Here is a 14987-nt window from a genome sequence, read left to right on the forward strand (position 1 = left end):
GGCTGAGGCCGGGTAGCTCGGTGGTGACACTGCAGCTCCGGGCGGACGCAGGTCCCTGAGTCCACAGGGACCCTCTGGGGCTCGGCCTCCTTAGCCCGGCCCCTCCTTCCTGGCTGGGCCCTGGGGCGGTGAGCTGGGCCCACAGAGGTGCTGGGTGGGCTGGGTGGCCTCCACCACTGACACAGCCCCTGCGTGCTGTGTGGGCGGCGGCGGCAGCTGTGTGTGCTTGGGGGGGCAGAGCTGGGTGGAGCTAAGGGAACAGGCAAGACAGCCCCCCCAGTCTGGGTCAGAATCCGCTCCCCGTCCCCCGCCCCTTCAGGGCCGGGAAGTGTTCCTGGCGGGGCAGGGCCTTCCCGTTGCACACCGGGAAAGGAAAGGACACTGGAAGAATTTCCCCTGGAGGTGCCGAGGAGGGTGAGCTGGCGCGGGGCGGGGCAGGGCAGCTGACCCCAAGGCCCCTGCTTGAAGCCCTTAGAGGTTTCAATTCATCTGATGGCCCTCTGCTTCACTTTTGTTCCTTTGCCCCAGGGAGGGAAGTGAGGCCCAGAGCAGGTGAGTAACCAGCCCAAGGACACACAGCCAGTAGACAGGGGGACCTGGCTGTGAACCTGGGCCGTCTGGCTCCAGAGTGCGCTCCACTGGCCAGAGGTGGGGTCAGGGGAGCCAGGCCCCGCCCTCTCACCCCCTCCCCCAGAATGCTGATGGGGCCAGAGTGACTGCTCAGATGGCTGGGGGCGTGGAGTGAGGTGGTGCAGCGTCCCTGTGTCCATCTAGTGACGGGGCGCTCACTCCCTGTTCTTGCCTCCTGTGTTCTCAAGGGCCAGTCCAGGGGGCTGATGCAAGGCCTTGCTTCCAGGAACAGTGGCTCACATCTCAGGGCAGGGGGCCAGAGAGGCCCCTGAGTTCCAGCCAACCCCCCCACCCCGCCTGCTGGGGGACATCAGGAAGTCTCTGGTCCTCTGCCTCGACCTAGACACCAGGAAATGGGGACCTGAGGCCAGAGGCAGGGGTCACAGCCAGGGGGCTGCCTGGAAGAGGTGGCACTGGACTGAGGATCGGCGGGGCCGGCCACAGGGGCTGGCAGGGCCTCGTCCCCTGGCCCCAGGTGCTGGTCTGAGGTGGTGGGGGCGGTTGCAGAAGGAATCAAGATGCTTACGGGAGACACAAGCGAAACCCTGGCTACCACAGCCTGAGCCACAGCGGCCCCTCCCCAGAGCGCTTTCATGTCACCTCCTCGGGGGTCCCGGGATGCCACCAGGCCATTGCCCTCTCTGGTTGCACTGATGAAGTCCCAGCAATTGGGATTCCTCAGGGAGGGACACTGGGGCCCGGCTCTTACTTGAGGGCCAGGTTGGCTCGAGGGAGACCTGGTTCAGGAAAGGAGGTCACGAGCTCCTGCCTGGAGCTCCTTTCTCTCTAATGCTGTGTACTTCAAAAGTCACCTCTCCCTGGAAGCCCTCCTTGATTTCTCCGGAACTCATGTGTCACAGGGGGTGCCAGGCTTTCCTTCATCTGGTTTTGTGGCAGATGATTGCATCTGTCACTGTGGTCAGACGCGGCTTCTCACAGGATGGGGATGGCTGCCTGGGTCTGTCGGCACAACTCAGTCACTGGGCCAGCTGGTGGGAGGGCCTGGCATCTGTGAGTGCCAGGCACTGCAGTCCTGACCTAGGAGGGAAAATCCCTGGCCTCTGATGAGTCATTTGACCCCTTGGGCCTCAGGTTCTCCATCTGTGAAATGGACCCACAGTTGTGTCCACATTGAAGGAGTGAGAACCAATGCTGCTGCAGGGGCGGAGTGGCTCGGCGCAGAGGCTGGCGGGTGGCAGGCACTCAGCTCAGCTGGTGGAGGCTGAGCGCAGGGGGCCCCTCAAAGCTGAGGTCGCTGTGGGAGGAGCTGAGCCCCCAGTCGGCCACGGCCTGCTGTGCTCCGGGCCCTGGCAACTGCCTCCCCCTGGCGGCCATGACGGGAAGTGACCTTTCCCTCTAGCCCCTGCAGAGGGCTCCATGGACACGCTGGCCCTTCATTGCCTGCCCCTGTCCACCCCTCCAGCCTGTGTCGGCAGGGATGGACCGGGAGCTCCCTGGCGGGCTGACAGAGGGGTCCTGGCCGAGGCGGGATCCAAGGGAGGCTGGGAGTGACTCTGAGGGAGTTGGGGCGGGCTTCCTGGAGAGGGTGTCGCACTCTGAGCTAGGTCTCGGGAGGGGGCGAGGGGTGGTTCCAGGGGGAACGGTCGGCGCCCAGTTCCAGATAGGGTCACGGTCTCTTCTGGGCCCAGAAACACTTGCTGGGTTTGGGGTGACTTCCACGGGGCTGTGGAGTCGCGACAGGTGACGCTGGGACTCGGGCACTCTCACCTGTCGGTGCTCAGCCTCTGGCGGCTCTGGGGAGTCTGGGCTGTTTCTACACGAGTGCCCGGCCCGCCCCAGCCTCGGGTCTCACGTCCGCGCCGCGCCTCCCTCCCTCACCGCAGGGCTGAGCCGCAGGCTCCCAGCTAACGCTGCTCCTGCTCTGTTCCAGGCCGGGACCGCCAGGCGCGAAGATGGCTGCCCAGGTGCCGCTGTGGAAGGCGCTGTTCGTGCTGAGTGTGCTCTGTCTGGTTCAAGGTCTGCCTTCCCATGGTGCCCCGGGGCCGCTGTGGTGACTTAGGCTAAGATGCCCCCATGTCTAGGATGCCCCTTGAATCCCACCACCGGCCAGCACAGATGCTAACCTGCTGGCCAGGCCCAGGCCTGCAGGCACAGCTCAGCCAGAGGGCGGCACCTTGGAGAAAAGAAGGCGCCTCTTCCCTCCTTTTCTCTGGCAGGTGCAGCCCCACAATGCATAGCAACACCAGTTTCGGCCACGCTTGCCTCTGGAGTGGGCGTCCTTGTGCAGTGCACAGCCTGTACCACTGTCTAAGGTGGCCGTGGCTTCATTAAATACTTCGTTGCTATTAAAAATTCTGCCTTTAAAGTCATTCGTTCCCAGTTTGCTCATTTCCTCTCCCATCTCGAAGCCGGCGAGTCTTGAGCAGGATGGAGGCTCACGGTTTTGTAGACCCTGTGAGGTGTAGGCCCTCGTGGTGTGCGAGGCCCAGGCCCAGGGCCCGTGCCCTCCCGCCAGGCCCCACCTGCAGCTTCTGCCTCCTCAGGTGCCCACGGCGGGGGCCCCCGGGAGGACTTCCGCTTCTGCGGCCAGCGGAACCAGACGCACAGGAGCCACCTGCATTACGAGCAGACCCGGGAGCTGCACATCTCCATCAGGAACTCGGAGGAGGCCCTCACCATCCACGCCCCCTTCCCGGCACACCCTGATGCCTCTCGGCCCTTCCCCCCACCCCGGGGCCTCTACCACTTCTGCCTCTACTGGAACCGGCACAACGGCAGTCTGCACCTGCGCTATGGCAGACAGGACTACCCGCTGAGCTGCGAGGCCTCGGGCCTCCTCTGCTTCCGGCACCAGGAGACAAGCCCGGGCCCGGGCCCCCCGCTGCTCGCCACCTCCGTCAGGTCGTGGTGGGACCCCCAGAATGCCAGCTTGCCCAGGGCTGCCACCTTTACCTTCAGGTTCCACGGTGAGCAGCTCGGGCCCAGGCAGTGGGGAGCCGCTGGGGGTGGGAGTGGGGGTGGGGGGGTGTGACCCAAGGTGTGCTTCAGGAGGCCCTGGGGTAAGGGTGGAGGAGCTCCGAGCCCACCTGGAGGCCCCCAGGGGAAGAGGCAGGGAGAGCGGAAGGTGGGACTGTGTGGCGTTGGTCCTGGGAAGTCGCCATCAGCATCTGCCAGGACGGTTTATCCCCATTCCACAGAGGAGCAAACTGAGGCCCAGGAGGTGGCCCAGAGTTGCCCAGCTGGCTGACGGAGGAGCGGGGATTTGAATCCAGCTGCTGGTTGGCGTGGGGAGGGGCAGGAGGGGGAGTGAGAGAGGCTAAAAGGCAGGAAAGCAGGCTGGGGTTCTGGGGTTCCTGGAACCTGCAGGAGGCTGGGCTCGCCGTGTGCAGCCAGGGGGTGCAGGGCAGGCAGGGCCCACCCGCCCCACTGGGGCTTCTGTCAGCCAGGGACCCCTCTGGCTGGCCTCACCGCTGACCCTGGGGGTGTGTCTGTTTCTGCTTCTCGCAGCCTCAGTTTCCCCTCCTGTAGAGAGGGGAGAGAGGACACTGGGGGTCAGGCGAGGATTAAGTAGAAGCGGAGTGGGTCGGGGGCCTGTGCCGCCCTGGCCCGGCTCACGTGTGTCCATGCTCTCCCCAGACCCTTCCCAGAAAGCCTCCCACAATGCCTCGGGGGACATGTGTGAGCTGAAATGGGACCTGCAGCTGCTCAGCCAGTTCCTCAGGCATCCCCAGAAGGCGGCCCGGAGGCCCTCGTCCAGCCTCGCCCATAGGTGAGCACACGTGTGCACACACATATACCCCTGTAGGCACGTGCACACACACTTGTGCACACACACATACCCCATAGGCATGAGCACACACATGCATGCACACACATACCCCCGTAGGACGTGCACACACACGTATGCACACACACACGCACTGTAGGCATGTGCACACACACGCATGTACACACACATACCCCATAGGACGTGCACACAGACACATGCGCACAGCCCGGAGCTGTAGGGGGCAAGGGGCGGGGGCTGAAGATCTGAGCTGGGCAGTGGGAGGCAGGCGGAGGCCTCCCTGGGGCTGGGGCAGAGGCTGGGACGTCCAGCGGCCGCCTTTCCACTTCCTCCCTCGGGAGTCGGGATCCAGCCCGCGGGCCGAGCCCCTCACCTGTGTGCGTGAGGGGCTTGCTGCCCAGGCTCTGAGACAGGCAGCCTCAGGTGGTCATCTTTGCGTGGACGTCCAGTCCTCCTGCGAGCTAAGACGCTGTGGAGTCCCACGCGATGCGACTGTAGGGACACAGGCACTGTGTGGTCTGACCTGCCAGCTGCACCCTCGCCTCCTCCTCTCCTCCCCTCCTCCGCACCGATGCAGGCGGGGCAGCAGTTGGCCCATTCTAGAGCCCGGCAGACTGAGGCTCAGAGCTGATGGGGCTGCTCCACAGCTGCAGTCCAGGCAGGACTGGGTCCCCTCCCACCCCCTCCTGCCCCCTTTCCTGCTGGCTCCAGGCCCCCGGCTGCCTGGGCCTGCTGGCCGCTCCCCCCACCCACACTCAGCTCTCTCTTTGCCCTTTCACCACCTCTCTGCTCTCCCTGACCCCCTTTCCCACTTTTTTTTTCTAAGTATTTATTTGAAACGAGAGAGAGTTGCTGGTTTACGCTCTGGAAGCCCACAACAGCCGTGGCTGGGCCGGGCTGAAGCCAGGAGCTGGGAGCCCCGTGTGGGTGCCCTGCGTGGGTGCCAGGGACCCAAGCACCGAGTGGTCACCTGGTCCTCCCAGGACGCGCATCTGCAGGAAGCTGCAATGGCTGTGCAGCGGGAGCCCAGGCACTCCCAAGCGGCCCCTCCCATCGTGTCCCTGCGTCTCCCCGCGGCCTGGCCCCTGCCCCTGTGGTCACCACCCCACTCTTGCCCCTGGCAGGAAGCTGCAGAGCCTGGAGTCGAAGCTGGCCTCAGTGAGGTTCCCGGGGACCGCAGTGTCCTTCGAGGAGGACCGGGTCAACGCCACAGTGTGGAAGCTGCGGCCCCAGGCTGGCCTCCAGGACCTACACATCCATTCCCCGCCGGAGGTCAGTGGCGGGCTCCGGCAGGTGTGGGGCTGGGCTCCCCGCAGGGCGGGGCCCTCATTCCAGCCTCTGCCTGGGGCCCTCCCCTGCAGCCAGGGGCTGCCTCGTGGGACTGAGGACCCTTCCTGGGCATGGGGATGGGCACCAAGGGGCTCCTGGGCACAGAGGTCCAGCCCCAAATGCTGCCTGTGTCCCCTGCCTTGAGGTTGCCTCCTGGGGAAGGGGCTCCGGGGTAGCTGGGAGCTGCCCACCCCGGCCCTGTGGCCACCACTGGCTAACCAGTTAGGACTGGCTCGTGTGTGTGCATGTGTGTCTACACATGGTTGTGTGTGTATGTACATGCATACATGTATGTCTACATGGATATTTGCATGTGTGTATGTTACATGTATGAGCACACGAATGTGGGTGTGGATTTACATGCACAGGTATGCATTGCCCAGGTATACATGCATGTGGATTCAGATATACATGTTGGTCTGCATGTGGCCTGTTGTGTGTGCATCGGTGTGCATGCTGCCTGTTCCGTGTGCACGGGTGTAGATGTGTGAGTGTGTGTGTGTGCACGGGTGTAGATGTGTGAGTGTGTGCACGTGCACGGGGCTGTGGGCTGGAGTGTGTGCATCGGTGTGCATGCTGCCTGTCCCGAGTGCATGGGTGTAGATGTGTGAGTGTGTGTGTGTGCATGGGTGTAGATGTGTGAGTGTGCTCGTGCACGGGGCTGTGGGCTGGGGTGGACCTGTGGTCCACGCCGGCTGAGCTTGGGGCCGGGTCCTGCAGGCGGAGCAGGGCGAGGTCCTGGAGTACTCGGTGCTGCTGCCGCGCGCGCTGTTCCAGCAGAGCAAGGGCCGGCAGGGCGGGGCCGAGAGGAGACTCCTGCTGGTGGACTTCAGCAGCCAGGCCCTGTTCCAGGTACGCGCCCGCACACCCTTCCCCTGCCAGGTGCAGAGAAGGCAGGCAGCCAAGCCCGCGTCCCGGGGGTCAGTGCGTGCCCTGTAAAGTCAGCCCTGCACTCTGTGAGTTGGCGCTCGGCCCCTGGGCTACGCTGCCCACGTGCCACGTCCGAGTGCCTGGGCTCTGGTCCTGACCCCGTCTCCCAGCTCGCCCACTGCAGCCCCTGGGAGGCCTGGTAAAGGCTCAGGGAGCGGTTCCTGCCACCCACGTGGGAGGCCTGGGTTGCCTTCCTAGCTCCCAGCTTTGGCCTGAGCCATTGCAGGCATCTGGGGAGAGAGCTGGCACATTGGATCCCCCTCTCCCCTCTATTGTCTCTCAAATAAATGTGCTTTTTTTTTTTTTTAATGGAAGTGCGATGTGCAGTTCTCCCTGGGAGAAATCTAAGTTGCATTGTTCTCACTAGCGTGTAAACGACTACAGGAGGAGACGCGGTCTTTGACGGCCACGTGCTGGGAGAGATGGGAGTTGAGAGAGTCTAGAGGACAGCTGGGCCTCTCCTCAGCCCTGAGCCCCCTCCTGCCTCCCTTCTCGCAGGACAAGAATTCCAGCCAGGTCTTGGGTGAGAAGGTTCTGGGCATCGTGGTGCAGAACACCAAAGTAGCCAACCTCTCGGAGCCCGTGGTGCTCACCTTCCAGCACCAGCCCCAGCCGGTGAGCACGGGCCAGGTCCTGGGCGGGGCTGCGGGCGGGGGCGGGCGCCCCTCTTGGTGTCCTCTGCCTTCGAGGGCTGGACTGTAAGGGGACCTGCTCTGCCCCTTCCTGTCCCTACAGACGAACGTGACTCTGCAGTGTGTATTCTGGGTTGAAGACCCGACACGTGAGTGAGGGGGCTGCAGGGAGGCGGTGGGGTCGGGTAGCGGGGGAGGCTGCCTGGCACGGGGTGGGGGGCTTTGGAGAGAGAGTGGAGGCGGGGCTGCAACCAGCCAGATATGAGCCCTCTGCGGCCCCTCCTCAGTGAGCAGCCCGGGGAGCTGGAGCCAGGCCGGGTGCAAGACGGTGCGGAGAGAGACCCAGACGTTGTGCCTCTGCGACCACCTGACCTACTTTGCGGTGCTGATGGTGAGGCCCGGCGCGGCCCCTGCCACCCCACAGCGCAGAAGGGGACACTGAGGCTCAGGGCAGGCCGCTCACCCTCGCATAGCTCCTCAGCGCGAGCTTGCTCTGTGCTGTAAAAATGCGCATGGCTGGACAGAGACCCCCTCCAGGCTTCGGGTCCCACATTCCTGCCCCCCTGAATCTGAGGAGCTTCCCCGGTGTGACTTGAATACCTCCGGCTGTGGGGAGCTCACTCCCTCACAAGACGCCCACGCTTGTGTTGAGCGTCACGGAGGAGCTGGGTCTCGGGGAATCTGGCATGAGCGGGGAAAATCAGGAGTCGGGGTGTGTGTAGCCCACCTGACGGCCTGCCTGTGAGGAACACCGGGACGGAACAGGGTTCCCGGGGGCCAGGGGTGCATTTGAGAATGCGGTGAAGGCTCTGGAAGCCCAGCCGGGCCCCTCGTGGAGGGCAAACCGTCGGCGGGCCCCCGGGGACTCTGAAGCCAGCGCCGCCTTGTCTCCCGGGGACAGGTGTCGTCCGTGGAGGTGGACGCCGTGCACAAGCACTACCTGAGCCTCCTGTCCTACGTGGGCTGCGTCGTCTCCGCCCTGGCCTGCGTCTTCACCATCGCTGCCTACTTCTTCTCTAGGTAGGGGCGGGGGAACATGTGTGGTTGGGGCAGCAGGTGCTGGGGTCACAGCGCACACACGGCATGGTGACCCAGGGGCGGCTATAAGGCTCAAGTTCACGCTGGCCTCACGTGAGCCCGTGGCTTTCAAAGCATGAGCTCTATCTGTCCTGACAATAGCCCTATGGAGGGGTGCTCAGAGAGGGCGAGCGATTGCCTGAGGTCACACAGCAGGAAGTAGCAGGGGCTGTCAGGGTGGCAGAGCTTGGCATGGCTTAGACATGGGCTGGGCTCGTTTGGGGAGAGGGGACGGCCCTGGTCCCAGGGCACACTCAGGTGTCCCCCCCGTCCTGCACCAGGAGGAGGGGAGGGTGGTGTGTGTGCGTGGGAGTGTACAACACGTGTGTGCAAATATGGCGGTGCACATGGTGAGGGGGCTTAGTGGGGGAGGGTGGTAAGGAGGGATGGCCGATGGGCTGGGAGGAGGAGATGGGAGACAGAAGCCCCCAATGTCTAATTGATTACGAATGTGCCTAAGGACATGGGGACAGGAGCCCTGCTACCCTGCTTCTCCCCAACGTGGCCCTGTGAGGGGGCCCCCCCTTTACAGATGAATGAATTGAGTCTAAAAGGGGAGGGGCAGGCCCTAAGTGGTGCCGTGAGCGAGGGCGGTGACACTGGGGCCTGTGGCTTCTGCTGCACCTGCTGTGGCACTGAGAATCCTGGGAAGGGGGCGGGGCGTGACCCCCACCCCGCCCCCACAGACAGCTGTGCCGTGGTGTGGACAGGCAATCGTAGCACCTGGGTGTTGAGGACGTTCCAATGCCCTCCCCTGCAGCCTCGGGCGCCCTTGTCTTCCTTACTGCATGACTGAGGCTGTGGCTAAGGGTGCAGCTGTGGGTGCTGGGCACACAGTAGGTCACAGTGACCAGTGAGGAACAGCCAGCCGCAGCCCTTGGAGAAGCAGAGGGGTGCGTGTGTGTAGCCCAGGAAGGCTCCCTGGAGGAGGAGCAGTGGGCATGCCTCCTCCCTGCCCCTCCCTGGCCGCAGGAGGAAGTCTCGGGACTACACCATCAAGGTGCACATGAACCTGCTGCTGGCCGTCTTCCTGCTGGACGTGAGCTTCCTGCTCAGCGAGCCTGTGGCCCTGAGCCACTCGGAGGTCGGCTGCCAAGCCAGCGCCATCTTTCTGCACTTCTCCCTGCTCGCCTGCCTCTCCTGGATGGGCCTCGAGGGCTACAACCTCTACCGCCTGGTGGTGGAAGTCTTCGGCACCTACGTCCCTGGCTACCTGCTCAGGCTCAGCCTCGTGGGCTGGGGTGAGTGGCGCCGCAGCCCTGCGGGTCCCACGCCTGAGAGGGGGAGGCGGGGCCTGGGGCCGAGGGCGGGGCCCGGGGTTGCGGGGAGATGGAGCCGCGTGCCTTGCGTCCTCAGGCTTCCCCATCTTCCTGGTCACGTTGGTGGCGCTGGTGGATGTGAACAACTACGGCCCCATCATCCTGGCTGTGCACAGGACCCCCGAGAGCGTCATGTACCCTTCCATGTGAGTGGCCGCTCGCCGTGGGCAGGGGGCGGTGGCCTGAGGGTGTGGGCGCTGCTGGCAGGGAGACTCCCGTGGCAATCCACCTGTAGGGCGTCAGCCGGCAGCGGGCAGATCACCGGGCAGGGCAAAGCCAGTGCGCACCCGCGTCTCCCTCCACCAGGTGCCACGGCACAGGCCCTGGCCCTCCTTTGCAGGGGGACGTGGGCGTGGGGGTTGGGAGCCTCCAGTGGGATCCCCCTGCACCCCTCTGACCCCTCCCTCCCACCACAGATGCAAAGACCGGGTGGGTGGGCTGTGCTCAGAGCCAGCGCTGCCCCAAGGCACCCAGCAGGGGTCGCCGGGGTGGGGGAGGGGGGCTGCAGCCCTGCCCGCCTTCCCTCTCCTGACTCACCCAGGCTGGCAGCGGCCGTGCCCATGGGTGCCTGAGCCCCGTCTGAAGCCAGGGTGCCCGAGCTAATCCTCAGCCCTTCCTTTCGTGCCCCGGTGACTTCCCCGCCCATGTACTATCGATAGGGTTCTTTAGAAAAAGATTATTTATTTGAAAGGTAGAGTCACGGAGAGGCAGAGGCAGAGAGAGAGAGGTCTTCCATCTGCTGGTTCACTCCCCAAGAGGCCACAACGGCCAGAGCTGGGCCAATCCGAAGTCAGGAGCTTCTTCCGGGTCTCGCACACAGGTGCAGGGACCCAAGGATTTGGGCTAACTTCTACTGTTTTCCCAGGCCATAGCAGAGAGCTGGATCAGAAGTGGAGCAGCCGGGACTTGAACCGGTGCCCATATGGGATGCGGGCGCTGCAGGCAATGGCTTTACCCACTGTGCCACAGCACCAGCTCCAACAACGTCCTTTACTGAATGTTTTCCTTTATATCTTCTAACTTAAACGTATTTGTAAGAAGAGTTATGGCAACATAAATAGAAAACCAGCCGTACTTGCTAGGGTCATGAGAAGTCATGAAAACGAACACACAGCGTCAGCGTGGAGACGCTGCGGCCCCCGCCCCTCCCCGCCACAGGCTCAGTCTCCCCCCTCGGCCCGCAGGTGTTGGATCCGGGACTCCCTGGTGGGCTACGTCACCAACCTGGGCCTCTTCAGCCTGGTGTTCCTGTTCAACACGGCCATGCTGGGCACCATGGTGCTGCAGATCCTGCGGCTGCGCTCCCACAGCCAGAAGTGGCCGCACGTGCTCACGCTGCTCGGCCTCAGCCTGGTCCTTGGCCTGCCCTGGGCCTTGGTCTTCTTCTCCTTTGCTTCCGGCACCTTCCAGCTGGTGGTCCTCTACCTCTTCAGCATCATCACCTCCTTCCAAGGTAGGTGCACGGAGCCGAGCCCACCCCCCGGCCAGGGGGCCCCAAGGTGTCTCTCCTCTGGGCCTCGGTCGTCCCCTCATAAAATGGGAGCGTGCTGGCCGAGTGGACAAGTCTTTATTGAGCCCCTGCTGTGTGCGGGCCCGAGGCTAAGCCCAGGGGTTATGGCTGTGGGATGGCTAGGACAGGGTGAAAGGGCCAGCATGTGGCCACCAAAGGCACTCTGGGCAATGGGGCGTCACGGCGGGCCACACCGCGGACAGGGCCCGGGCCGGGCTGGGGGCCTCTCTGTACGACAGTTGCAGACACTGAGAGAAGACACAGCCCTGGGGAGGTCCGGGGCTCCTTGGTCCCGCAGCCTTAGCCGCCCAGGAGCCGTTTAGAAATGCGGGGACTGCTCCATCTGGGACCTCTGGGATTCATGGGAAACAGAGCTGGACTTGGGAGGGGGAGCTCCGGGCAGAGAGGAACCAGGAGCCAAAGCCCTGACTGAGTTTAGGACAAGGTGTGTGCTGGAAGAACTGGAGGGGGTGTGACCAGAGGGAAGCGAGTGAGGGGTTAGGGGGCAGGGGGGCAGGCCTGGGGGGGACACTGGGGTTTGATGCTAAAAGGGCCCCTTCTCCACCACTCGGGCACACCTCAGGTGCACAGGTCCGTGTATGCACGTGCACACACACACACACACGCACGTGTACCTGTGCAGGGCCAGCTTCCCACACACGCTCACCATGGAACAGGAGTGGGGAGGAGGCAGAGAGGTGGGGAAATGTGACCAAGTTATTCAGCTTTATGTTAAAGATGTATGTATGTATTTGAAAGGCAGAGTCACAGAGAGCTAGAGAGAGGTCTTCCATCGGCTGACTCACTCCCCAAATGGCCGCAGTGGCTGGATCTGAAGCCAGGAGTCTGGAACTCCATCCGGGTCTCCCAGATGGCTGTCGGGGGCCCAAGCACTTGGGCCATCCTCCACTGCCTTCCCAGGCACGTTAGCAGAAGTGGAGCAGCTGGGACTCGAATCGGTGCTCTGCTGGGAGATGCTGGCATCGCAGGCATGATGGCTTAACCTTAACCATGGCGCCGGTTCGTTAGAAACCCTTGAACCTTTCTCCCGCATGACATGAGGAGGCCTCTGTGGGTTATAAGCCAGGCCTGTCTGCCCACGCCAGTGTTTGCTGAGTGGTTAGTGAGCCGGAGCAGTGGCACTAGTCAGGGGAGCTGTGTTGCCTAGTGCTGGCACGGGTGTGCCGGGAGCCTCTCTGTACAGTCCAGGATGGCCCTCGGCTCAGCCCGCCCCCTTACCTGGGCCTGTTTCCTTGTTTGTCAAACAGAAGGGCCATGCTTAGGACTGGCCTGGTAGGGGCCTGCAGGTGATACTGTGGGAGGCAGTGCACAGAGCAGGTGCTCCTGGGCCCCATGGGCCCCATGGCTACTGACGGCCAGGCAGGAGGTGGTGGTGGGGGTCCGAGCCCAGGCGGCTCTGGGAGGAAGGAGCCCGGGCCCCTTGCTGAGCCGCGTGGCCCTTGCCACCCACAGGTCTCCTCATCTTCCTCTGGTATTGGTCCATGCGGCTGCAGGCCCGAAACGGGCCGTCCCCTCTGAAGAACAGCTCGGACAGCGCCAGGCTCCCCATCAGCTCCGGCAGCACCTCGTCCAGCCGCATCTAGACCGCCAGCCCACCTGCTCGGCGAGAGGAAGCAGGGACGCGGCCTCTCCCCACACTGCCTGCTCCGTGCGCGGCCAGGCCCGGACCTTGGCGGTCAGCTGGGGACTTGAGAAGGCCCTGGGACCTTGCGGGGATGGGACAGGGCCCAGAGGGGGTCTTGGGGATGCTCCGTGGACAGGCCCGGCTCCCGAAGCACTCTGGAGTGCGCCCCCTGCAGGCTGGGGCTGTCCCCACAACTGTCCCGACCTGCGGCTGGAGCCTGTTCTTTCTTGGCCACCTCTGGGCCCGGCACTTGTTACTGGGGGTCTGACCTCCCAGGTCCCCGGCCAGGCCTTGGCCCTGTCTCTGGTGGGTGCCACATGGCCACTTGCCAGCTCTGCCATTTTTTAAGCTGAGCATGGCACTGCAGGCCCGGTGCTGGAGCCAGCACCTGGAGGAAGAGGCCCCGGCCGGAGCACGGGCTCAGCTCGCCTACCTCGGAACCCAGGCCTCTGGCCTCTCTCTTCCTCCTGGCTCCTCCCCTCGGGTCTCCGCAGGCCTGCGGTCCCGGCCTGGGGTCCCCAGGTCCAGAGCTGCACACCGGGCAATGCTGCCCATGAGCCTCCTGGTGCCTGCTGTCTGCTTGTACCAGCCGCACAGCCTGAGCCTGCCCCAACTGTGGCTGGGTGTAGACGCGTGGGCTGGGCAGGGCCGTCTGGCCATCCTGGCCTCTCTCTGAGCTGCCTCACCCTTGCTCTCACCCCAAGGGGACCCCCACCCTCTCAAAGCCCTCTTGTGGCACAAATGGTGGGTATTACTTTGGCTTTGGTCTGGCACTGCAAAGACTAACACGAGACGCCTTCTCTGGGGATGCCGGCCTCGAGCCTGCAGCTCTCCTAAGTGGTCACCTCGGTGTCCCTGCCCCGGGCACACTTGGCTCTCCGTCATGGTTATCTCTGTCCACCGAGCATGCACTGGTCAGCAGCCAGCCTGTGCTAGGTGGTAGGGACCTGGTCACTTCCCCAGTAAACTCTTAGTGTGATGTGTATGGTAAGGGCTCCTGGAGCTACAGGCATGGGATCAGGGAGCCATCATTCTTGGCAAGGAACCCAGGAAGGCTTCCTGTAGGAGGTGGCGTTTGATCTTGCTTTCAGCCCAAGGATGGAGAAGGTGTTTTTTTAAGTACTAATTCATTTGTCTTTTGATATGAAAAGTATGTGTTGTAGAGGATTTGGAAACTGTAGAAGAGTATGAAGAACCAAAATAAAACTGGCTGTCACCATCAGCTGACACCCGGTGTGGACACGTGGGGCTTTTTCTAGGAGCTTTTCTGATACTTGTATTAAAAGGGGCACAGACACGACTTCCCCGGGGAATCAGGAAACACGAATGAGAGAAGAGGATGATAACTTCCGGAAACCCTGTCGACCAGGACAGAGGGAGGGACGCGGTGCGAGTGCTGGGGGGCAATGGGGAGTGGTGGGGTCTTTCTCCCCTCTGCCGTCTGCTGTGGCTGGGGGACAGGAGGCACTGGAGCGGGCCAAGGAGGGAGCAAGACCACTGGGGCAGCCGGGGCAGTTTGGCGGTGCCCTAGCAGGATGTGAGTTTGGGGTCTCTGGGGACCTCCAGTGCCTGTCTCCCTCCCAACCCCTCCTCCACTCTGTTGACCTCTGCTCCCTTCTCCAGGTGGGGGCTCCTCTTAATGCCCCCAACTTCTGAGGACAGAGGCCAAGCCAGCCCATGCCCAAACCCACCGGTGATGCGGTGGCCAGGGGTGGGAGGGTCAGAGCCAGCTCCCCTCCTCACAGGCTGGGGGAGGGCAGGAGGCACCCCCCCACCCAGGGAAGGTGAGGGCCCAGCTCCCTCCCCCGGGGCAGAGAGCACCGCCCACAAGCCCAGCCTTCCCACCTCTGGGGCTGGCCTTGACACTGGTGCAGCTATAGGGGGAGAGATCGTGGGGTCCCAACTTCTCTGCTCCGCCCTGGCTGGGGCACAAGGGGGCACTAGGGTTCTGTTGTAGGTAGAGAGGGGTGGCCCTCCCCGCACCCTGCCCGGGCACCCTGCTCCTGACTTCCCCCCTGGGCTGCTTCCCTCTGCAGAGCTCTGAACACCACCCCCCCACCCCGGCCCAGCTGACTCCTGTGAGCCCGGCCAAGGCCCCTGCCTGCGCTTCCCGGCTGCCCTCCCAGCCTTCCTAGCAGAGAAAGTTCTGGGGCTCCCAGCCCTGCGG

The 14987-nt window shown here is 63.7% G+C and overlaps 1 protein-coding gene across 8 annotated transcripts in view; it reads left to right on the forward strand.

Annotated features, from left to right (window-relative positions):
• The window catches only part of ADGRG1 (adhesion G protein-coupled receptor G1), a 34024-nt gene extending 19975 nt beyond the window's left edge, over positions 1-14049 (forward strand). For all 8 annotated transcript variants that reach the window (XM_017342248.4, XM_008257339.5, XM_017342247.4 and 5 more), the window contains exons 2-14: positions 2522-2607; positions 3135-3557; positions 4228-4360; positions 5503-5650; positions 6428-6559; positions 7136-7252; positions 7373-7418; positions 7557-7660; positions 8171-8289; positions 9319-9587; positions 9703-9811; positions 10850-11118; positions 12649-14049. In XM_017342248.4, coding sequence (XP_017197737.2) covers positions 2544-2607; positions 3135-3557; positions 4228-4360; positions 5503-5650; positions 6428-6559; positions 7136-7252; positions 7373-7418; positions 7557-7660; positions 8171-8289; positions 9319-9587; positions 9703-9811; positions 10850-11118; positions 12649-12779 — 2064 coding nt within the window. In that variant the 5' untranslated portion in view covers positions 2522-2543 and the 3' untranslated portion in view covers positions 12780-14049. The remainder of the gene's footprint in view (positions 1-2521; positions 2608-3134; positions 3558-4227; positions 4361-5502; positions 5651-6427; positions 6560-7135; positions 7253-7372; positions 7419-7556; positions 7661-8170; positions 8290-9318; positions 9588-9702; positions 9812-10849; positions 11119-12648) is intronic.
• Positions 14050-14987: the final 938 nt, after the last annotated feature.

The sequence above is a fragment of the Oryctolagus cuniculus genome, chromosome 18 (genome assembly GCF_051225735.1).
Source record: "Oryctolagus cuniculus isolate XC-2025 breed Fujian yellow rabbit chromosome 18, ASM5122573v1, whole genome shotgun sequence".
NCBI classification, from domain to species: domain Eukaryota; kingdom Metazoa; phylum Chordata; class Mammalia; order Lagomorpha; family Leporidae; genus Oryctolagus; species Oryctolagus cuniculus.